The 23,045-nt window shown below is 42.8% G+C and overlaps 3 protein-coding genes, 4 long non-coding RNA genes and 1 other non-coding gene across 11 annotated transcripts; 4 read left to right on the forward strand and 4 right to left on the reverse strand.

Moving 5' to 3' along the window:
* Positions 1–9: 9 nt before the first annotated feature.
* LOC117228952 (muscle-specific protein 20) lies at positions 10–22,861 on the reverse strand. 2 transcript variants are annotated; one of them, XM_076526591.1, is made up of 5 exons: positions 22,712–22,861; positions 14,375–14,456; positions 3,312–3,441; positions 696–816; positions 10–622 (listed from the first exon to the last, which is right to left on the reverse strand). In XM_076526591.1, exons 1-5 carry the CDS (start codon positions 22,733–22,735, stop codon positions 431–433), a joined length of 549 nt encoding a protein of 182 aa, XP_076382706.1. In that variant the 5' UTR covers positions 22,736–22,861; the 3' UTR covers positions 10–430. The 2 variants fall into 2 exon arrangements, with proteins under 2 accessions (XP_076382706.1, XP_076382707.1); XM_076526592.1 differs by lacking the exons at positions 10–622; positions 696–816 and adding an exon at positions 2,047–3,122.
* Positions 1,930–2,379, forward strand: LOC143260601 (uncharacterized). Its single transcript, XR_013034887.1, has 2 exons — positions 1,930–2,067; positions 2,130–2,379. It is a non-coding gene; the product is annotated as an uncharacterized LOC143260601 (long non-coding RNA).
* Positions 3,522–5,700, reverse strand: LOC143260599 (uncharacterized). Its single transcript, XR_013034885.1, has 2 exons — positions 5,201–5,700; positions 3,522–5,018 (listed from the first exon to the last, which is right to left on the reverse strand). It is a non-coding gene; the product is annotated as an uncharacterized LOC143260599 (long non-coding RNA).
* Positions 5,817–12,444, forward strand: LOC117228990 (uncharacterized). 3 transcript variants are annotated; one of them, XR_013034882.1, is made up of 5 exons: positions 5,817–6,139; positions 6,224–8,472; positions 8,548–8,610; positions 8,774–10,267; positions 10,557–12,444. It is a non-coding gene; the product is annotated as an uncharacterized LOC117228990 (long non-coding RNA). The 3 variants fall into 3 exon arrangements; XR_004492426.2 differs by lacking the exons at positions 5,817–6,139; positions 10,557–12,444 and having other exon boundaries at positions 6,835–8,472; positions 8,774–9,463; XR_013034881.1 differs by lacking the exons at positions 5,817–6,139; positions 10,557–12,444 and having other exon boundaries at positions 6,835–8,463; positions 8,774–9,463.
* LOC117229366 (U4 spliceosomal RNA) lies at positions 14,935–15,075 on the reverse strand. The gene has a single exon (XR_004492529.1). It is a non-coding gene; the product is annotated as a U4 spliceosomal RNA (small nuclear RNA).
* LOC143260596 (uncharacterized) lies at positions 16,683–17,210 on the forward strand. Its single transcript, XM_076526594.1, has 2 exons — positions 16,683–16,745; positions 16,815–17,210. Exons 1-2 carry the CDS (start codon positions 16,698–16,700, stop codon positions 17,208–17,210), a joined length of 444 nt encoding a protein of 147 aa, XP_076382709.1. The 5' UTR covers positions 16,683–16,697.
* Positions 17,071–20,948, forward strand: LOC117228965 (myophilin). Its single transcript, XM_033485083.2, has 4 exons — positions 17,071–17,219; positions 19,467–19,666; positions 19,737–19,857; positions 19,982–20,948. The coding sequence occupies exons 1-4, from the start codon at positions 17,214–17,216 to the stop codon at positions 20,162–20,164; spliced, it is 510 nt and encodes a 169-aa protein (XP_033340974.1). The 5' UTR covers positions 17,071–17,213; the 3' UTR covers positions 20,165–20,948.
* LOC117228997 (uncharacterized) lies at positions 17,650–19,243 on the reverse strand. Its single transcript, XR_004492427.2, has 2 exons — positions 18,920–19,243; positions 17,650–18,584 (listed from the first exon to the last, which is right to left on the reverse strand). It is a non-coding gene; the product is annotated as an uncharacterized LOC117228997 (long non-coding RNA).
* Positions 22,862–23,045: the final 184 nt, after the last annotated feature.

A 23,045-nucleotide genomic window follows, 5' to 3' on the forward strand; every position in this document is an offset into this window, starting at 1 on the left:
CACAACATATAGTTTACAAATGGCTTTTGTAATTGTCGAACAAGTATTTTGCAATTACATAAATGTGCAATACAATGCATGGCCATGTATAATATTGTAAATATAACAGTAATTTCATGTTTTACCTAATTTATTTATAAATCATCTGTAACAATAAATTATTTCACACCAGAGAATAATGCAAGCACAAGTTAAGTGCAGGAGACATTAGTAAAGAATCTCACATAAAAGAGATAAATCTTTATTAACATGTTGATTTTCGCATGCATTGGTATCGATGTATTAAAAATGCGAGGAAAAGCCACTTATCTTCTATTTGTATAAACTACATTGTAAATCAATGTCGTTTATTCACTATGCTTCACCCTTATATTAATATTATAATTTATAAAATGAACTGTAATGTCATAAAAAAAATGAACAATGAACACTATTTTCCAAGGAGTATCTTCCTTGTAGCGCCAAAGCTCTGTCCAGCTTGAGTCGCGCCTTTATTAGTTCCAGCTTGCAGTCCAATTAGGCCTTCACCGGCTCTTAATTGTTCCTCGGTGAAGTGTCGTTTGTTCTCCTCGGCTGGTTTAGGACCCAGCCAGGGTCCACGCCACTCTGGATGTCTATACGTCTGTGAAGAAATTCAGTTAATTCTATAATGCTCATCGAAAAGAATATGATTTATTGTTAGTAGAACTAGTTACTGTGCGACCGATGGCGAAGACTGTATTAGTCACTTGAGCGATATTTTTTCTTTCCATGAGATCAACTGCTTGGAAGAGATCTACATCAGGTACTCCGTATTTCACGCAAGCCTTTTGGAACCTGGAACAATGCAATGAATACCGTCAATTCCATTGAAAAATTTTCTTTAATAAAAAACTATTTTCTTCGTAAGTGCTCTCTATATATTGCCCGCCAGATAATTACACATACTACGCAGGTCATCGACTCATTCAGGTGTCACAGTGATTCGTTATTTAATCATACAGAATAAATGTGGTTCGAATAACAGTAGTCGTTTCATTATGACTAATGAATGAATTATAGATTTACCTATGAATAAATTTGAAATTTGTATTTGTTATTTGAAAGGATATCTGTCTAACTCTGCAGCATAAACGTTCATCGTCTATCCGTAGCCGCTAGACTTTAACAGAATATAGATCATCGGGACACCTCTTCGATGATCCGCCATCTTGTCGGCGCGATGACAGTAGGCGACAAACGTGAGGCAGGCCAGTGTTAACGAGCTCTCCGGGTACCAGGCATGTAGCTAATTAAAGAGGACTACAACGCATGCATGTACAACCTCCATGCCGTTGCTGATTTCCGCATGAAAAGGGAGTAACGCGGAGTGGCCGCGCTGCGCATCGTTCGCCCCACTACAAGAAAGCGCTCTTAAACATTGAAAACGCGCCAATTGGTGGCATGCGCAGGCAACGCGACACGCGATACTGTGGTTAAACAAAGAAGTCGTCACAATCGTCATGCGTGCTGTGTGTAGAGACTTCCTATGTCTCTCTGAATTTAGCAATATCAACGTTTTGATCGCAGGTGGTAGCTACCGATAACTAAAAAGATATTCAACATAGTATGGCATAGCACTGTGATATCACAGTGATAACACAGTGAAGCATTTTAATACCCTAATTTTGTCATAATTGATGTTTTTAGACGATCTTGGATTGAGGAACTGAGGGCGATGGTGGTGCCTCTTTTGGAGAAAATATTAAACTCCGTTCGGAGTCTGTACAACGCCAATTGGTGCAGTGGCAAAACACTCAAACTGTTCGCCAAATTTGACTGTTGGTAATTTCGACTAGTAGTTCGACCGTTTTGCCACTACCCAAATTGGCGCTGTACTAACCCTGTGCGGGGCTTTTTTTACCCAAAGAGAGACGCCAACATCCCTCTCCTTTACACAATGCAGAGGCGTTTAAAAACATTGATTATGCCAAAATTAGGGCATAAAACACTAAACCAAGGGCACGGAGTCGTTCAGGAGAATTTATTTTACGTATAAAAAACAAATAAAAACATTGTGAAACATAATTAATTGCTGTTTGAAGTTTGGTTAGTTATTTATTATGTTAACTAATTATATTTTGCCTTGTTATCGTATGGTTTTCTTACAGGATGTCGATGCATCAAGTTATTCTGAACAATAGAAATAGGAATATGGAAAAGGGAAAGGATTTATAAATAGACATACGCTTTTACAAGATATAGCATAATTTTAGCACGAAACCTAATTGTTCCGGATATTGCTATGGAAATAGGAAACGACAGTAATAATGTATTAGAAGATTTAGGCTATTAGAAGTAGTATAGGATTTGTAGGAAGAAAGAAAATTGTATGAATAAAAAATGCTATGGTTTGAATAACGCGGAATAAAGTGCCCGTTGGAGACTCGCTGCAGATCGCCAGTATCGCCACCATTTGTGTGCGGGACTATACTATACGCTAGTGGGTAGTCTCCACTGGGGACACTGATTGTTGCCACGTTGTCTCTTGCGGGCAATAGTTGTGGACATCGCACTAAATCGTTTTTTAACATTTCGTAATTAAACTAGAATATACTTGTACTGAGAGACAGTAGCGCGAGATGGTTGATTTGTATTCATAATGCAGTAGAGAGACTAATTTTACCAAAACGGAGAATGAACGAATGTAGATTATTGCCATTCGAGCAATACAAGACAATATAAACAGTCGTTTCAAATGTTCAGCAGATCGAATATTAAGTTCGAAGCGAGTCTGAACGATAACGCTAGAGAATCATCTGGCCAGGATTTAGCTACTGCGAGAGAGGCATCGGTCCGTCTGCGTTCACTGCGACGCGCGACGGTAACCCGACCTCAGACTTTATTGGTACTTATTTAGCAGGCTGTCAGAGAACGGCAAGAGGTATCTACACCGCGAACAGCTGGAACAGCTATTGTCGCGGTTCTTGAGTGTCCAAGTATGGCGGAATCGTTGGCCTCGAAGGGATAAACTCGAGGTCAATAGTCGCTGATGGTTGAATCTCTCGATTCCGGCGAGAGTCGGTGACCAATGGTCTCGATGTCGATAGGGTGCGAGTCGAGAGTCGTTCCGAAGCAAAACACTGTCGATTGCGGAAAGTCGACTGTGTAACAGAGAAGCATAATGTCGAAAGAGGTTCAACGAATTTGAAACCGATGAGATAGTTCTGCGGAACAACCACGCGTAAATACATTACGTGGTATGTATAAATATCTTCGGATAAAGTATTTCGAAACGAACAAACAACAGTGTTTATACAATATTTGTCAGCGCATTGATCATAGGTACTTACTGATTAAGGTTATCCATCATCTTATAATCGCCGCCGGAGGTGTTGATCTTGGTGATAAGTCCCGGTTGCAGTTTGTTCATAAGTTTGCAAAGAAGGACCCCATCTCTTAAGGAATCTTCGTAACTCACGCCTGAAAAGGGTTGTAGAAGAAGAATGCGTTAATTAACGTTTCTGTTATCGTACAGTTTTTCGAAAAGAAGACATCCGGAGTGTAGATATTAGTGTAGTAGCTATCTACTTCACTTTTGTTGCTTTATATTTACGAGAAAAGTACAAGTGGATTGGATAGGTATTACAAGTACTTTCGCAAAACAGATCATAATTTCGGAAAGGGCATCAACGATCATCAGACCTTCTTATACTTTGATACATATTTTTCTAAAACAAGCATCTTCGTTAACAAGCGTTCAAACTTATCTCCCGTGTCAAGAAACGTTGTTATGTAAATCCAGATTACAACAGTGTTCTGATTCGAGAGAAGGAAATCTTTAAAAACAAAACAAGAGCGACAGAACAATGAAAAGAATGCCGGGAACCACAGTGACACCAGGATAGCAGAAAAAACAAACGACTCCTCTCCCCCGCGGGTAACGACAACGACATGCGCAGTCGGTGCCAGCACTATCAGTCATCGATTTTCATGTCGAATGAATGACAAATTCATTTCTCTTCCTCTTTTATAGTTTTGTCTTTTCTCAGTATCTTCCCAGCTACCCTCTGGCGACCGACCAGCAAAATAATGACGCTAACGCTATTGAATTGATTTTCGTTTAGGTGCCCGTAACTTACGTAATTTCTGTTACTTTACACCATTTGCATCTTCCTTACATTTTTTTCTTAGTACATTATTCATTTGTTTCTTATATCTATTTACAATAAGCTATATAAACGTATAAATTGTTTAAAAATATAAAAAATACGTTTTCTTTAGTTTATACAACCTTTTGTCATGCATCCAGCTGACGAGTCAATCCCTCTTGATCTAACGTGTTAGGCCGCAGAAATTACAATAGGCGATTTAGGATGCATCAAGGTCATTAGTTCAACGTCGCAATTGTCAATTTCATCTAGTCATAGCGATTTCACATGTAAGTTAGCTTACTTAGTTACATATAACATCATTGAAGAGATACCTAATTTATCGCTAAATCGTGTGGACATACCCATGTCTCATGGAATAATACCCAGAGATTCCGACTTTAGAATTTTGGGTCGTATTGACCTTCTTATAAGTGCCGGTTTGTTTTGGGATCTTTTATGCATTGGACAGATCAAAGTCGGAATCGGTAACCTCGTGTGGCAGAAGACGCGACTCAACAGGGTTTGCAGTTTGCAGTGACCTGTCTCGACTCCTGTCTCGATTGTTTTCGGCGATTCATTTCTCGTCGGGGTATGTGCCCTGCTATTTATTCGGACAATGGTACGAATTAAAAAAAATTGGCGCGCGAAATGAATTAAGGGATTTAGGGCAGTTATTGCCTTCCAGTGCGTACAATGATAGATTTATAGGCGTGTCAGCGCAAGAACAGATTGTTCCTACACTGTCTTGTTCCAGTTTCCTTTGGTGGTTTCGCCAGGAATTTTTCCTCCGAGGTCTTTATGCTTGCCGCCTTTTTTTCCGTTAACGCTTCGTTCTCTCGGGGTCTCTTCACAGCCAATCGGTGAAAAGAGTCCCCCGCTTCCTATTGGCTAACTGCTCTCTCTTTTCTGTAAAATTTGCATCGGTACATTTACTAGCGCCATCTTTTTTCCTTTGTTTGTTTGCCGCCTGGTGGCGCCAGGCGGTCTCCCACTCCCACCGGGTGTTTACTGCCCATCTCCCTCTTTCCATAGATGGGGGTTAGAGGCAACCCTAACCTCCCATCCTTTGGAACATTTTTATGTTATACCTCCTTTATTCTTGTTCCCTGATCGGAATCTATTTGCTCCAACTGCACCTCACCTACCACCTTGTCTTTTGGGTTAATTATTGCTCTACTTTTGCTTTTCGTTTTTCTCCAATATTTATATGAAAAACGCACCTTTTTCTAACCACGTTCGTTCGATGAGGTATTTCCTACCCCTCTCCTCGAAATAAATAATAACGCAGGCTGCGTGCACCAGCACTCGTTCATGGCGCCCCATTATACCAAGAGGCGCGCCAAGGGGCATGGCATTTTTTGCTGTTTGGCCGAAGGACCAGGAAAGACCGCCTCCGTCTTCCCGTCGCTCGGGCTCTCTTTTTGCTCGCGATCGTTGGGCCTCGATCACCTAACCGCCATCATTGTCTTTCCGTCGTCGTGGGATCGTGCTGCGAAGCGCTCCCGTCGCCATTCGAAAGACACGCTGCATCTCGAAGTGCCAGGAGTACAGCATCCCGAAAGAGGTTCGCCCATCAAGCTGTCAGCCCTGTATCGTCATCGCCAACCGTTCACCTCCCCCCACCCGCAAGCCTGACAACGTCACGTTTCGATGTATCGAACTTATCGACACGGCACGCTACCTGGCGACCGGCTTTATAAATTGTATCGATGCACGGGCCGCCAGAAGAAGCGCTGCGGTCGCTTCGGGGCGCAACAGGCGTCCGTTGTAAATATGCAGATTAGTATCACGAGAAATCAGACGCTTATCATTCTATCGCATCGTGTACAATAGCAAGTCATTGTTCAGGACAGGTTATTCGATTATATTGTAATTGGTAATTCAGAGAACTCATTAAACTGCGATGCCATTACGTAAGTGCACACGAGGTACAATTACAAAGTGGAATGTAATGATTGAATCAGGTGTGCTACCTGAACTTCTCATGCGATGAATATCATTTGTAGATTTATAATTTCCGAACAGAAGTAAGCTGTTCTGTATTTCTACTTCAGTGGATTATTTTATCTAAATTATTTTGTGCAATAGTCTACTCTGGTATCATATTTCAGAAAGAAAAACGCCGACCATCGACATTCTTCGATGAAACTGTTTTACAGATGGCACGGTTGAGGAAGAGCTGCGATTCAAACGCTATATTCTAGTTTAGTGATAGTCAGCGATGGTAATATATGCAGTATCTATGAATATGAAAGTTGTGGAGTTACTAAGAAAACATACAGAGTCTCGAGTATTCCTCGAACTGCGCTCTCCGCGTGTATGCATAAATGATCAAAGAACGCGCACTATGCGCGCATGGATCTATAAATTTATGGCCATGAAAATGATAACCTTTGCATTTTATGAAAATAGAAAAGCAACTCTGAACAATCGTATGACAAAGTAACGGATATGTTAGAAAATTGTCGATATGTACTCCATCAAGGTTGTGGGGTAAGTGCCGAGAGGTCAATCATGGTCCTCTCATCAAAAGACACTGCCTTCCACACTCCATGACCAGATCCTTCACGAACAAAGTCCCAATTCTTTAGCAATGCGGCATCGGGACGCTTGCCTTCTTCAAATGTACATATTGGGTTGTCCGGAAAGTTCGTGCCGATTTTCGGTAGGTAGCGTGAGAGACTTAACTGAATATATCACAATGATTGAAAACAAATGACATGTGTACATATTCTAAACGAGATAACTTCAACCATATTTGGAAAAAAGCTTGTGGTTACGATTCGTTAATTTTTATCAGTTTTGTACGCCTTAGAATATGGCGGCAAATAAAGTGCATTATAGGCATTTAATGCTTTTCTTTTTCCGAAAGGGCAAAAATGCCACACAAGCGGCAAATAAAATATGCGCTGTTTATGGCGAGGATGCTGTAGCCGAAAGAACTGTGCGGAAGTGGTTTACTCGGTTTAAAGCTGGAAATTTCGACCTTGAAGATCAAGAACGCCCAGGTAGGCCGTCCACCACAGACGAAGATATGATTAGAACAGAAATCGAGAATAACCCACGCTCAACATTACGTCAATTAGCAGGAATGCTAAATAAATCAAAATCAACCATCCGCGATCATACCGTGAAGTTTGGCTCCAATATTTAAATGAGCTGCGTTTTAATTTTCCTAAAAAATCGGCACGAACTTTCCGGACAACCCAATACATTGTCTCAGTAGACGATCTGAGACAGCCGATAGCCGGAAAACTCAACGTGGTCTCCAACCGACGTCGTCTGTCGTCAGGTCTGTTTAGTCTCACTCATTTATCCCCCAATAGCCCCTATTATAAAATTATCAAATACCCTAATTCGGTTCTTCTTTCCGAACTCTCTCTTCCTAAAAATGCGTCGCCGCTAATAGATAAATATTTTTCCAATTTTATATACTCAATGAAAATCCGCCGTGTTCTATTTCGTAATGCTTTCGGAATGTTTTTGGCTGTAGCCGACTTCCGCGAGCTGTTCAAAAGACTACTACCCTGATCCTGCAAGGACGACATGTCACGTGGTTTCGCGATGGACGGCGCAAGTGCAAGTTACTTTATTTTATGGTGCTAAGGATTATAATATTTTCCTTGTTACACTGTTTTTATAGTCCAATACTTTTTCTTTGTACAAACTCTTCGTACCATCTTCACTGTTGGTTTCCTCTTCTTCTTCTTCTTTCTTGTCTATTTTGTTTCCTTTTCATGTCACTCCATGGGTTATTCTCTTTCTCTTTAGGCAGTGGTTTGTTTTCCCATTTTTCTACTTTAATCTACTTTTCTACTATGTATGTGTTTTCTCATAGTTTTGTGTAGATCGCATTCTTAGTTCTTACATTGCTATATTTTTTGTTTCAGCGAATGATTTGTAATTTGTAATTTGATAATCTAGTCGTATGCAATCTCTGGAGGTTGCACTATGTCGTTTACCTTAGTTGGCGCATCTGGGAAGCAGTTCACATCTCTCGTGATACGTTTCACCGCAAATTATACAAAGATTTACGCCTGCTTTACATGCTGTCTTGCGATGGTCCAACTTCAAGCACTTATAATATTGTTTTACTGGTCTGATCGACGAACGACGCGCCGCCGAATGCCTACCCGAAAATCTGTTCGCCTAGTACAAAACTGGTCCTGTGCTTGAATTCTCGATTGACGAGCCTTCGACAGTCGATCAGTTTCGGATACGTCGACCAGTTCCGTTCAATTAGCTGCGAATCAGCTACCACTGCACCTTACAGGCTTTCGTAAACGGTGGTCAATCCTCACTACGAATGCGGAGAGAAAAATAGCGGGGCGATTACACGCGAATGTTCAAAGTTAGCATGGTATAAGATGTATTTTTGGGAAAATCCTCCAATCGATAAGAAAATAGCAATACTTTATTATATTTTACTTTTCAGGGATCCCGTCACAAAGTTAAACGAATGATCAATTGGTATGCACTCCTAAAAGTATCGAAACAGGTGATACGCATAATAATAATAATATAATATATTGTATAATTATAATATATTATATATTAAATATATTATATAATATATATTATATTATATATTAAATATATATTATATAATAAGGACAGAAAGTCGAATGAAAATTTCTTGTAGTTTGAAACGCGCATTTCAGGCGGTCACTTTGGGAGCCTCGTCGAGGCGCGCGAGTCAAACGAGCCGAGCAGACCTTCCGCTTTTCCACGCTATCCAGGCATCAGCCGAGAGGAACGGCAACATCAATATCCCGATGGAACGCGGCAAACCGGTGTAAACAAGTAGAGAGCAGAGAGTGACATGCTGATACGTTCCTGGTAGCGTCGAATCGCAATGAGATGTCGTAAACGCGAGAGGATGACAGAAAATCGATAGGACCGCCTTCCAGACCTTGTCCACGACATCCTGCGAGATTCTTCGCCGGTTTCTTTCGTCCTGGTGGCGAGCACAACCGTATGATGCTGGCCTGATATTTTTCAGACGCCGCGTGTCTTACCGGTATCTTCGTTCGCGTCGATACGCGCGGCGAAAAAATATCGGACTGCAACAATACCTATCGGCGGATCGGCGATATTTCTGCCGCTGATACGATCCTGTTACGGTGACACGTCACGGTCGTCATGTCTCGGCGATTTGACGTGAAATCGATAAACCCCCTACGGGTACGCTACGCTTGCATTTACGTATAAATATTTAGTAGGTCTCCACCGCGCCAATTGATTTTATAAGTCAACCCTCTGTAACTTGAAACCCCCTAATACTTGAAACGTAATTGTGTAATGATCAGCTGATGTACAAGCTTGTTACACGTATACAAACTTGAGATACAGCTTGTTTTTAAGAGAAATCGAAGGCAGATAACCTGACGCTACTCCGCTTTCGGTTCATTTGTGGTAGGGTCGAGGGGTTCACGTAGCCTCTCAAAGCTGTGGTTCCTGACGACGGACAAACCCTAGATCATGTCTGACAACTCGAAGTTGTGCAGGTATTCGATGGGGCACATTCGACGTCGTACCGTTATCTTAAACAAAAGAGATAGTTTTCATGACGGATCTGGCCACGGAGTGGGGAATGCCTTCTGGTAAAAGGATTGTGTTGCACCGCAAGACGCTTACCCCAGATCCGCCGTAGAGAAAGCCTCATTTCTATCCACCCAAAATTTCTAACATATAAAATTCATAGAACAATTAACATTTTTGAAGAAGTCACCTTTCACGCAATAATTAAATAAGACTTAATGGATAATCGATACGTGACATCAGATTCATTAGGCGTTACAGATACAGAGGGTGGAACACGCGTAATTGGTGTCCAGATAGGTCTTGAAAGTTGAAGATCTGGGTCTGAAAAGACCCGGCGACAGTTGTCCAACAAAGCGTCTGTCCTCGATGCTTTGGCATTTGTTAGAAAGAGAATGGTGTCTGATACATATTATGATGAAATGCATCAATGTTAGTATTTGTAGGGACTCCAAACAAGGATTTTGTCTCGGATGTGTGCGCTTGCTCGAGCCGGTATCGATTTAACGTCAGTTTCATGTCATAAAGACGTCAAACGCACGGTTTTCACCAGGACAACATCCCCGGGCTGAATTTACGATCAGAGGCGAGCAACAGGTCCCGCGGGAACAGCGGTATGTGTGCGCAGTATCCGTTTTCTCTCCATTCTATCGGTGGTTAGCGTTTGCATAAGGATTTTTATACAAGCTCATATAGAGACTAAATTATGAAAGTATAATTCTCTTTCCACTAACGTCTCACGTCTCAGTTTCACTAATGTTTTACGTCTCCAATCATTTTAAAAGAAAGACTCTTGCTCGTACAGCAGTATTTGTCCATTTTAAGCTGTTCCTACTTGAGTATATGTATATCATCCTCTTGAAAAACAAGAGCAGCTTTTAGTAAAAATCGTCTAATTTTCAGCTGCAGCATACGAGAAATCAGTGTCATCAACGAAGAATTGTCCAGATACCAGTCTGTCATTATACAATCAACATCCAACAAAGACCTAGTTATGTCAGGACAAATTACCAAGATCAAGTGAAACTACCAATGTTAGCACAAATTACTAATATCGGGACAAACTATCCTTCGATCAATAGCAGCAAAATACGCTCCTCGAGCGCACCCTCAAGCGTGATATAGCTGGAGGCGACCACCTGTTGCGCTCGCTCGTAAATCTACCCCGGGGCTGTAATCCTGGTAGGCTTGTCTCAGAATGACGTCATTGACGACCCTTTGACAGACAACTGACATCTGCTGACGTATCCGCGGGGTCTTCTGCTCGGCCCGTGTCATCGAGACGAGCCATTTCCTGGCGGAAAGTATTCTTACGTGCTCGGTAAGGCCGGGGTGGGTCTTACCAACACACGTAGGCAATAGGCTCTCATCGGTGAGCAGGCCATAAATTCATCTACTACCCGTCGTTGCTACCCTAGTAACTGCGAGCTTTCGTGACGTCACGCGACGCCTCGTGACGAACTGTTCTCGACATATCGACGGCTGTCGATGTTCCACCCCCTGCGTCAGGATGGACAGGAGGAAGCTCGAAAAAGCTGATCAGCCTGCTGGACCACCGCGAGACACATCGACGTCGACGACGACGTGGCGGGAAAGCTATAAATCCCTCAAACGTCTGCTGGTACCCTGGTGCTAGCAAGCTACTTGTGCCACCGTGACGAACGGATGACTGACACTTCACTCCCCAGGATTCACCCCCGACATCCGGTCTTTTAACCGACCTAGACGCGTGAGCGAAAAAGAGGAGCGTACGTTCCTGAAGAACGGGAGATATAGACGTGAAGTAAGCAACATGAAAAGAGAGAGAAGATAAGAGATAAAGTGTGGGACGAGGAAAAAGAGATCAACACCGATTAGATAAGAAAGAAACGAACGTTAGGGTTCCACCCCAATCCCCTCCGTGGGTGTCGCAACCTAGGAAGATGCAAGACAAGGAGAAAATCACCATAGGAGAGCCACCTGGCACCAGTCGGGCGAAACTAAGTAGACTGTCGCTATTGAACAAACCAATGGAGCGCGTGGATTTTGAATCTCAGAAACCAATCGTAACCAAGAATGAATCAACACGAACCAATAGGAATGAACGCACAGCAGTGACACGCATACGCAAAAACGATGGAGTCGAAGAAGAAAGAAATTTACTACGCAACAAGGGAAGATAACCGTTATAGAGATATCCACCATTCAAGATACAGAAAGTGAAAGAGAATCTGGTGCCGAAAGCGTAGTTGAATTTGATAGGAGAAAAGAGAAGAAACAGGAGATAAATAAATCTCTGAGACAAGAATTAGTATAACTATGATCAATAATTTCAGATTTAATTTTTATGCAAATAGTGCTTTCTTGTTGATACATTTAAATGATTTCCGACGTATGTTAACACTCAAATATTTTTTTCAAAATAATTATTACAATGCAAGAGCCTGACCATCTATCGGAAAAAATATGTACGATGCATTCTTTCGAGAGGATCGTGTTCGGCATGCCTCGCGAGCTTCCAGGAACAGGCTAACATCTACAACAGAATAACTTGGGAATCCTGGAATACGTAGAATTCCGATTGCGTTTAGCGGAGCGAGCCACAGCTGCGGGGGTGGAAGAGAAAGTGACTGCGGAGACGATCGAACGCCGCCATTCCAAGTTCAATTTTAAACGAGTCAATAACATCAAAAGCTTCGAATACCCGGCTCGCATCACCGCGAGGAGTTATCTATCCTCGGTGGAGGTGGAGCTGACCCGCGGTACTCGAGCCCCATCTGTTGTAGATAACATTATCAATCGATAAGGTAAACCATTCATCTACCGAAAGAAACATGCTGATAACGAAAAGTCTGATTAGACTTGAAAATTAGACTCTAAGACTTGAATTTAAATTATCTTGATCTTACAGATATCACATTCACCAACTTATAAAATCAACTTCAAAACTATGGATTTTAGACAGTCACTAAACAAAACAAAATAGAAATATTGTCGAAGATGTGGATCAGTCTTTTTATATGAAAAAAGTTGTTCTTTCTTTTATTGAAAGAAGTCGTCAATGGCAAGTATAAGACACCAATGAATTCTGATTATTAACAAGTAATCGATTTACAAGATATTGCAATGTTACGTCAATTGCTATTCTATTAGGTGGAACGATAATCTCATGACAGGTGCGCCTTGAATCGGTTAATACCAGGCTCACACTTTGCCAAGGAAGTTCTACCTAACCCGAGCCGAGCCCTCCTCCTTCGATTCACGTGGAGGGTGGAAACTGTATATAGATCAATTAGCAACAGAGGAAGATGGCATCCTTTAGCCTTTGGCCACCTTCGTTACACCCTCCACTTTATTAGGGAGTTAGCATGCCACGAAGGCGCTATTCCCAGCGTTGTATGTTTTCTCTGCGAGGATTCTCCCTTGGTAACATTTTTCCCGCTTTCACAGAGTGTAGTGTTCAACTGCCACAAGTTCCTCTTCCATCCTTCAGGCAACGACCAATGGGGATGCGAGAGTGACTTGAAGAAATTCGAGAAAAGACTACAGTCGCATCTTGTCCATGTTTCAGCGAACCCAGAGCGCTCAACACGACGATTGCGTCGACGCCGGGCGTATTTCTTGAATCAGGGGTGCACGTTAGACATAGGGGTTGTTGCCTGCAACCCCGTTCAATAGGGTGACTCGAATGACGTAACAAAGCGCGCGTTTTATCAGGAAAACAACAGTCGACGAAAGATGCAACTACCCCCAGGAATTAGGAATTCTGGCAATCGGCAGGAGCCAACCCCCACTCTTTGTAAGTTAGGCGTTCAACTTTTATGCTTACCCCCGGAGAAAATTTATTATTCTCTACTCTCTTATTCTCTACTTTGAATACCGTACAATTTCTCTATGCACTAATTTCTTAAAAATTTGAGATGGCAAATGAAATACAATTGGTTGAATTAAGTAGTTAAACGAGGGATGAAGAAACTAATTTTTATGAACGTATGAGGATTAATGGCATCTAGATTCAAATGTTTTAATCAGTATTTTGAACCGCTAGCGAAAGCCCCAATTTTCAGGTCGAGATATGATACAGAGTTCAATGTCTTATAGGAAACCTCCGCCATTTTGACGCGTGGGAATGCTGGAAAAACTGACCTAGTCAACAAGCTTAACCTTTGCGACGTCACGCGGCCTGACATTCGTACCCGGGAATTATAGGGTTCCAGAGGGCATCTGAAATGTTGCGCGGGTCCTGCACGGGGGTGGTGATATTGACACGCTTTTCGAACCGCACCACCTCCGCAGAACAGGAGCCCATGCATCCGAGAGCGTACACAAACATCGAGGGAGTAGGTGTCATCGGCAAAGTTCAATCAACAGCGCTTCCCTCGATCCTCCCGCTGCAATATGCATTTTCACGGCTCGACACAGTGAGATTGCGTATCTCTGGAGGTCGGCGCCCGATAGACTCGCTTTATGTATAGTAATCAATCATAGATACAATAAGAGTACAAAAGAAAGTTTTTGTTGTTAGGCTTTGCGAAGGAATGCATCAAGGAATTCTATGGACTCTTACAATGACTATTGTAAGTATTAAGGTTTGAGAATAAGGACTTTGGCTCTATCTTCCTGACGATGTGTTTTGAAGATTATTTACGAAAAGGGCCACAATCAAGATCAAGGTTGACTCCATTATGGTAACTGACTAAAACTAACTAAAACTAAGCCAAAATATTTTTCAAGAACTTCACCTGATGGAAATCTCTCTCCGACCACCGTCTCGATCCATTGTTGGGCTTCAGCCTCCTGGCTAGCCTCTCGTTTCCCAGCAACCTGAAAGCAGAAGATGAAAGGGTCGCTATTTTAAAACTTTTTGAATGTTGATACTTCAGTATGAGTGTTATGGTACGTCGCTTCCGGTGATTAATGGGTGCTAATCTATATAGTATCTTTATAAGATGGATGAGGTCTATTCAGATATGATTGCTAAAAATAAATTTCGTTTTCAGGACCGGATGGGCCCCCCTCCTTCACCCTTGTCGCACGTGTCGAATATTCATTGTCGTTTATTTTAGATGTTATGGAGGAGAGCGAGCGCACCCGGCGGTTTGATTAACGACGCCTTTCAGTTTTATATATATATTCTCTAGAAATTGAAGAGAAGATGTTGGTAAAGTGTATTTATTATTTCAAGTATGAAAACGTTTAAACTAATTATAAATCCTTTGAATCTACAAACATTTTCAAGGTTAGGATTTTATTCTATATTCGATAAGGTATCAAGATATTTTGTTTCGATTTGTATCATCAGTTTCCGTAGAAACTTCCAAAAATTGCCGTAGCCGATGGTATTTCACATCGTCATGGCGGGGTATTGGTAAAAGTTTTCAACTAGCAATAATCGCACCTCGGTAGAACCTCATTGGTTACGATATCGCCACTGCGCAAAGCTGATGAGCACGTTTTTCCCCGTCCTACTAATAACAGCGCCAGCATCTTTTAGCTGCGAGAAATCCGTCAACCTCGATGCCATCTAGTGGCAGGTCCGTCAACTAACCGCCCTAACAAGATCGTACTACTGTCTCTGATTTACTGGTCTGTACAATTTCAAGCTTTATAATAACTGCAGTTCAATCAAACTTTCTAGTACTCATGAAGTTACTTAACAATATAAATATACACAATTTAATAAAAAACATTCTTCGGTCAGTATTTCCAACAGCAATCTATCCAATTTGTTTTAAACAACTTTACTTTCAGTTGCTGTGCAAGGCAACTGCAATCGGTGTATTTGCAATTGAACGCAAGTAAAGATTGGTTGAGTATTTGCTGGAAATGCACTGTGATAGGGAAACAGGATGCTAAGAGGTGGCAGTTAAGTATATGCAGTACGTAACGAAACCTTGCAATGGAATCTCATTGCACTTCACTCAATTCCTTCCGTATTGTTCGGGCAAACCTTGCTTTTCTTATCTGTTGCTCAAATCTGATGGGCAAACAATTAAACAATTGTATCAAAAAGCTGATTATACCGTCTGTTACAGGTCTGGCGAAATGGTTCTAGAAATGGAGGTCTTGGAATCCTTGAGCGAACCGTAAAATGATTTATCAGAAGCAACATGCTTCAACTTCTTGTCGATGATCATTTAATTAAAACGCGTTAAACATTAATATATAATATGGAGGAATGATACGACTATTTTAACGGAGAACTGAACGAGTATTATCGTCATTGCTTCCGGCATTGCAGCTCCATCAGGAGATCCGCGATGCGCCCGCAACTGATGCAACAATCCGAGTCTAGAATGTCTCAAATTTCTAATTGAATCGGCCCAACCTCCAAGAAAAGCTAACACGATCATATCGATGATGCCATCGATCACATTTTCGTTACACAACTACGGGCGAAACTTGGACTATGAAGAATCGTTCCAGACGATTTCGTCGGGTTACGATAAACTTGGAAACAGTGTCGATTGACGGAATCTAAACTCGGCGGTGGCCTCACCCTTCGAAGTGGCCAAAATCCAGAAACTACGACGCCTCGCTTATCGGTGTTTTCATCTGGCCGTGGTCCACGGACCGGTTAACTACCGTCGATTTGTGCAAAACACACCCACTTGTTCGAAGTTTTCCGCTCGCGGGAACGTCAGCAATCGTAATAACGAAACATACAACCCCCCTAAATAGTCTGTCCAGATCGTTCTAACTATTCCCGAACTTGATACATGATTTTCTCTCACGATACCGTCACTGTAATAGTCACACTTCTGCTACCTACTCAGAAAGTAATATGCTAGCTCTACTTAATGAAAACTCAAGCATGTCTTGTTTCTTGCAGGATATGTCAATACCCTGTCATACAATCGTACATTGCCTTACCAAGGAATCTTTTTGTCTTCCCAAGGCAATTATATTTCGAATAACGGTGGATCGTGTTCGCACCAGGCCTGGCTCTTTCCGGATCCTAGACTCTAGAGAATCACCATAGTTCAAAGCGAAGATTCATCAAGGAAAGGCTAAGAAGAAGCCGAGAATAAAGAGCTATGATTCGACCCAAATTGCTACCCAGTTATGGCGAAGAAGGTCTACGAACTCAGACCGAGTCTTAGATCAGGCCAGGTCTTAGATCAGGTCATCAGCTGTTTATCATTAGCCAGTATTGTAAGCAAAATGTATTCTTCGTTCCAGGATCCGTTCACGATTCTCAGTCTAATTAATCGAAGAGAGTTCAATGAAGAGAAGACGAAGAAGTGGAGCAGATCGGTTATGACTGATGTAACGGGTCGCCTCGTGTCTTGTCTTGTAAATAGGGCTGCAGTGTCAAGATCTGGCTGTGGGAAGGTGGGCGGGGGTGTGGGAATACCCAGTGGGCAACCGGCCAAAAATCACTCGTTCCTGAATGTCGGTGAAAAGGATTCGGCGGAGGGGAGACCGGCATATAGCGTCGCGACGCACGGCGTCCGACTTAGTCTTTGGTCGGCGTCATCGTTCAAAAGTCGCTGTCCCTTCGGAAGAGAAAGAGAGTTAAGACTCCTGCCGGTGCAGTGGTTAGAGATTGGATCGTCGGAGGACCAGACAGGATAAACAATGCCGGTATGTGTCGAGCGAAACGGTCAACCCCGAAGACACGGCGGTGTCCGTTCCGCGAGCAACAGTGGACCAATGTCGCGATAAATTGCCGATAATCACGGGCCCGTTAACGAGCATCGCGACATGCGAGAAGGGAACCGCTAACAGCTGGTGGATTAATAATGCTCGTTCGCGATGTTAATGCCGAGAAACCGCGGTTATTCGTAGAATCCTAATTACGGTAGACCTTGGGCTATTTCGTTCTGGCGGTAGTCCCAAAATATTGGATTAATCTTTACACGAGAGAAGTATTGAAATATGCCGACATATAAAAAACGAGGGGATGCACCGATGCGGCACGCAACCAAACGTTTTCAGCTTCCATTTATCGCTTCGACATTCGTTCCTCTCATTAAAGACGCATTTGTAAATCTTAATTTCATAAATGAATTAATTTAATTCTGTAAAAATATCAAGAAACTTTATTTTTGCACGGTGAGAGACCATCGTAGTCTCAGGGTACCGTTGTAGAGCTTAACGTTAGCGCCCGCGAGCCAGATCTAAGACGTTGTGGGCGTTCTAAACTGTTCGTCTAACGAGCCACAAACGTCAAAGAAGACGTTTCCTGACTGATTTGTTGCGATCCGTTTATAGTTGCGCGGACACGAGCCGTTAGATTGTTAACACGACGGAAATCCTGTGACGCCGGTTTGTTGCCGCGATGGAGTTTGACGCGTATTGACCGTCCGAGATATTTTTACCTCAAGATAAATACCCTTACGTAATATCTATGTTCGACGATGCTCGGGAATGGATATCCCAATTTAAAAGCCGCGCTTTAACCAGCGAGAGAATTTCATTTCCGCGTTTTCGCGAAACGTTTCGATATCCTCCGAGACTATTTCCACATCATCGATCTGATAACGCTAATTACGCTAGAACAGAGACACGGGGAAGTAATAGAACATGTACACCAGGGCGGCGAACATAACGGCGAACATAACGGCGACGTAAGTCAGGAGAAACAAAAAATATGTTGTAAACGTGTTGATCATTGTCTGCGGCATGGATGCTATTCATCTCCTCGTGCCGGTCTTATCCTCGAAACGTTGGAATCCCGATGAAAGCCCGAGGAAGGATGTCCGGTCGGTTCAAAATATATCATGCGCGCCTCTTCTTCGCTCTCGACTTGATCATCTTAATTTTAAGATCGCCGATCGTTGGGAAAAGTCGAGGGAACGAAAACGTTACTCCTCTTGAGAACCGTGCTTAAAATACACCTCGGGAGAGTTCGACGAGGAACACGTTGCTTCTGAAGATTTGACACTTCGCAGACGGGCTCTGGAGATCTCTCTACGTCCTTTCCGGTCCACCGAAAGGTGCGCCGAGCTAGATAATTTCAAAGTCAATCGGTGGTAATTTCGTACCTGGTATCCGCACAGAACGTCTCTCAGCATAGATCAGACAACTATTCTTCGCTGTGGCGAGAAGATCCGTTCCGTTTCTCTGCGGATAATAGGTAACACGGGTTTGCCTTCGAACAGGATTTCGCGCGGAGCACGGTCAAGACCACACAGGATCTATTTCGCGAGGTATCGAGGCTGATTGCAGCTATAAATACAGATCTATCGCGATGCAGGGATTGCCAGATTTAATTTGCGTCGACATCGTCGGGGCTGGGGTGCTCGTAAATCAACGGGAAATGAGTTGAACAAATTGCTTACATTAACGCGCCGAACAGGGACACCGATCAGTGGCTTCCAACTAGCAGCTTCAAAGAGGATTGCGGAGTTAGGAAGTCTTCTGAACCGAGATGTATGATCTCGTCGGGTCGCTCGATGAGATTTGGAACTATTAGCCGTGACGTTGGCGATTTTAATGAGAAACGGCGACGCGGAGGCATTGTCAGGCTGCCAAACGGTGGAATTCAACGCGGTGTTCTACCAAAAATCGGGAAACGAACGGGGTTCACACGGCACAGAAACAGGTGGCCCGAGTGAACCTAGCCGTCTCTGCCAGATTTTAATAAAAGCCGAGCGGATCGGCCGTCGACGAATATTTTATTTTCGACGTGCGGTTTACGAACGGTAACGTAACACCGTCGCGATCTATTTCCGTTCCGTCGACATTTTTAAATCGCTGACGCTCCGGCTGGACCATCCCCCATGCTTCTCAATTCCGTTGTAACCGAATCCAAGGGGCTGCTTCGTACGAGCAGAGATATTCTACTTGATTTTATTGGGACGACCTAAAAGTTTCGTGTGTTTCCAGGCCCGCAACAAGGATCAGGAGTCCGAGGTGCTCACTTGGATCGAGGCTGTCCTGGGCGAAAAACTTCCACCGGGAAACTACGAGGACATCCTCAAGGATGGAGTCGTCCTGTGCAAACTCATCAACAAACTGGCTCCCGGATCGGTGAAAAAGATTCAGGAAAAGGGAACCAACTTTCAGTTGATGGAAAATGTTCAAAGGTGGGAGACGATTGAATATTCAGTTGAACGAGAATTTACTAGATGGTAATTCGGTCTTTTGTTTTTCTAGATTCCAAGCTGCCATCAAGAACTACGGCGTCCCACAAGAGGAGATCTTCCAGACGGCTGATCTCTTCGAGAGACGCAACATCCCACAAGTGACCCTGTGCCTTTATGCTCTCGGTAGGATTGTAAGTATCCCATGATCAGGTTTGCTTCTGGTTCGAATTGGCCAGGACTGGCATTGGCGTAGAGTTAAGTTCTTACTATAGCAAGGACATACCTTTGCTTATATTAAACCGGTTGTTTGGACAGACGCAGAAACATCCTGAGTACAACGGACCCGGTCTAGGACCCAAGATGGCCGACGAGAACAAACGAATCTTCTCGGAGGACCAGCTCCGAGCGAGCGAGGGCCACCTCAATTTGCAAATGGGTTTCAACAAAGGCGCCAGCCAATCTGGCCACGGTGGATTCGGCAACACGAGACACATGTAAACATTTGCCTCGACCCGACAACTTGTTGACGACGATCGCCTTAGGCACACATTACTACTTGCTACCCATCTCCACACATTATGAGACGGTTTTCACACTCTTGGAATGGAAAAGCGTCGCGTGCACGAACTTCGAATGACATTAAAAGCATGTCCACGCGTGGGAGAGTAGAGCTAACATCGTAACTCGTCGTTGTAAATTTATTTTCTCATTCTTTGTACAAGTAAATGCGAGATTCTGTAACTGTGTCGATCGAGTAGTGTAATCGATGGCTAAACACATTCTACACGTTACAATCACTCACTTTGCATTATACACTTTACAATTTACTCTATGTACTCTGCACATTGCACAAACAACACGTACAACATGGATCACGTATTCTACACGAACATATGGAAACAAGTACACGCACAGAAACACGGTTACACGCGTCGAGGACTCGATATAGACGTTGTTGAAGTCTAATAATTATGCGTGGAAGTTCGACAAACAATTTCGACGACGATGTGCAATAAAACGAAACTTATAACTCGACTGATATTTCGCACCACGCATAATTATTGAAGATGACAGGCAACACGACGCGAAGTGCCAACAAAGCATTTGTCATTTTCCGTCGCACAAGTGGTCAGTAGTCTCGCATTTGCTTCAATGAATTCCGTTGATTCGAAGCAAACAGTCGTACTTTTCTAAGGTTTCTAATTGTCCCTGATACCTAATCACCCTATTCACATGTGAACAAATGTATCGAATAAAGAGGCAGCGCTGCTATTTTCTATTACCTTCCGTGAAAACTTACTCGAAAGTCTTCCTGAACGTTTTTCTACGAAACATGGGCGAAGAAAATTTAGAGAATCTCGTTAGAGACCTGTGCCAAGAATCGCTAATGTGGCTTATGTGGCTTATTAATGCAACTGATTCAAAAATACCGCGCATTAGGCCGCATGACTTGCTGAAAATCGCGACGATTGTATACAGCACTGATATACATGTATAATTGCATTGTATAATTCTGCTTAGAATGTTCCACATTAAAATGTTCTACTTCCAGCGGCGTTGGAATCTAATGGAAATTTCTAGCTTGAAGCGGTTCTAGAACCGTTCCAGCTCGTTTGCGTTTCCGTTTTGGATCCCAGAGGCTTCTGGTAGCACCCTCAACTCGGCCGGTCTAATTTCGGCGCATCAGACCCGAAAATACCGACGGCTTGTTTGTAAATAAACGTTGCCGCGAGACCCGTTGCCGTCATCGCGACACAAATTTTTCAGCTTATAAGATTTTCTTAGCTGGAACGCGCACGCCGATCACGCAACGCCCCAACATTTTGATTTTCAAACTTTTACTTAGCTCGGAATGTAATGGAAACCGTCCGGATATCTTTGGATGACCAGCTCGGAACTGGACTAGCATTGTGTCATCGTAACAGGAAAAATCATTATTCAGGAGTAAAGAATGAACCGACTGTTTCGGCAACAGCATTCGTTTAGAATGTTCGTGACTTTTGAAAGGTATGGACACTATGATGTAGTGAATTGAAGTATCAATTAGCTTTCTATCGCAATCCCGATCGGCAGGAATAATTTCTGTAACGGAAGTATTGATTTCAAGGATGCAGTGTGCCGCGCTAATGGCCCATCAAAAGTTTATTTGACCTTCGCAAACCGCCCTCGGTCCCACGTGTAAATCAAATTTAGTTTAGCGAATGCATCGAGTGACTCATGGTGTGTATAAGCTCTCCAGAATTAGAAGCATTTTAATGAAAACTCGCGAAAGTATCGCAGCGATACGCGCGGTGAATCAGAAGTTTGAAATAGATAGCTTTCCTGCATGTCAAGGAGACGTGATTTTCTCTTCCATCGTGTAATTCTGGACGCTTCACGAATATTCAAAATTCTGACGAGTACACCCTGAGAACGACTGGCGCAACGTAACGCGGGACACGAAGCGAAAAAGCAAATTGAGTGTCTTGCTAGATTCATTTTTCTCAATGTTAAGACAAATTCTGGTGGTACTAGCAATATCGTACACTTGAAATTGTTTTCAGATGAAGTCTCTGGACATCAAAAATGTCCAGAACGGAATCAAAGTGGTTTATTCAATATAACCGCAACCGGAACATTTTATTTTATCATGAAAATTATTCTCTGAACGAAACTTCAAATCCTACAGACTACAATCCTCAGACTACAAATCCTAATGAAAATTGCTTTATCCAATAATGCAAATGAATTTTGACCCGACTGCCATTGCATTAAAGTAATTATTTCCACTGCATGATGTTAGAGAACATAAGAATTCAATAAGAATAAATACAGATAGATCGCAGAGCACTACAAGTTTTGTATGAATCTAAGATTTCCACTACATGATGTTGAACATAAAAATTCAATATAAATAGATACTGAGAGAACGCAGGACAATGTAAATCTTATACGAACGAACATGGAGCTTTGTAGAATTCGACGTCAACTCAACTTTGTTGAACGTTGAATCGGTTCCACTCATTACGCACCAAGGATATTCTATACAGAAGTGAACCGACTTACCTGCCAAAGCGGACGTCCAGGCATGTCGAATACGGCTAACTTCGTTGACAATTAGCAGAACGCGTGAGAGAAGCCGATAGAGCTTAACGCACTCAAACTCAAGCACAAAAATTGTGAGCTTCCGAGCCTCGTGCTGCGTATATATGCGTGACAGGTACCCGTTGGTGTTAGTCAGCGTGGGGGCGTTTCTATATATGGACCACTTACTCACCACTACCCTCGTTCACACACGCGACCACCTCCGCCGTATCTTTTTGGAGGGGATTCTCAAAGAAATCACGCGAACGCCGTGTTTCCACCGACTGGAAATATAATTTCGACTGCAATTGAACCC

This window comes from Megalopta genalis, chromosome 15 (assembly GCF_051020955.1).
Source record: "Megalopta genalis isolate 19385.01 chromosome 15, iyMegGena1_principal, whole genome shotgun sequence".
NCBI lineage: Eukaryota > Metazoa > Arthropoda > Insecta > Hymenoptera > Halictidae > Megalopta > Megalopta genalis.

What these genes read in the sequence shown, in the direction of transcription:
- LOC143260596 (XM_076526594.1), top strand. Translation starts at nt 16,698, where the DNA reads ATGGCGAAGAAGGTCTACGAACTCAGACCGAGTCTTAGATCAGGCCAG. An exon ending in CGAGTCTTAGATCAGGCCAG is followed by an intron (nt 16,746 to 16,814) that starts GTCTTAGATCAG and finishes TCTTCGTTCCAG; the next exon opens with GATCCGTTCACGATTCTCAG.
- LOC117228965 (XM_033485083.2), top strand. An exon ending in TTGATGGAAAATGTTCAAAG is followed by an intron (nt 19,667 to 19,736) that starts GTGGGAGACGAT and finishes TTGTTTTTCTAG; the next exon opens with ATTCCAAGCTGCCATCAAGA. An exon ending in TTTATGCTCTCGGTAGGATT is followed by an intron (nt 19,858 to 19,981) that starts GTAAGTATCCCA and finishes TTGTTTGGACAG; the next exon opens with ACGCAGAAACATCCTGAGTA.
- LOC117228952 (XM_076526591.1), bottom strand. Translation starts at nt 22,735, where the DNA reads ATGCCTGGACGTCCGCTTTGGCAG. An exon ending in CGGAGAGAGATTTCCATCAG is followed by an intron (nt 3,442 to 14,374) that starts GTGAAGTTCTTG and finishes AACCCTTTTCAG; the next exon opens with GCGTGAGTTACGAAGATTCC. An exon ending in TCTTCGCCATCGGTCGCACA is followed by an intron (nt 623 to 695) that starts GTAACTAGTTCT and finishes ATTTCTTCACAG; the next exon opens with ACGTATAGACATCCAGAGTG.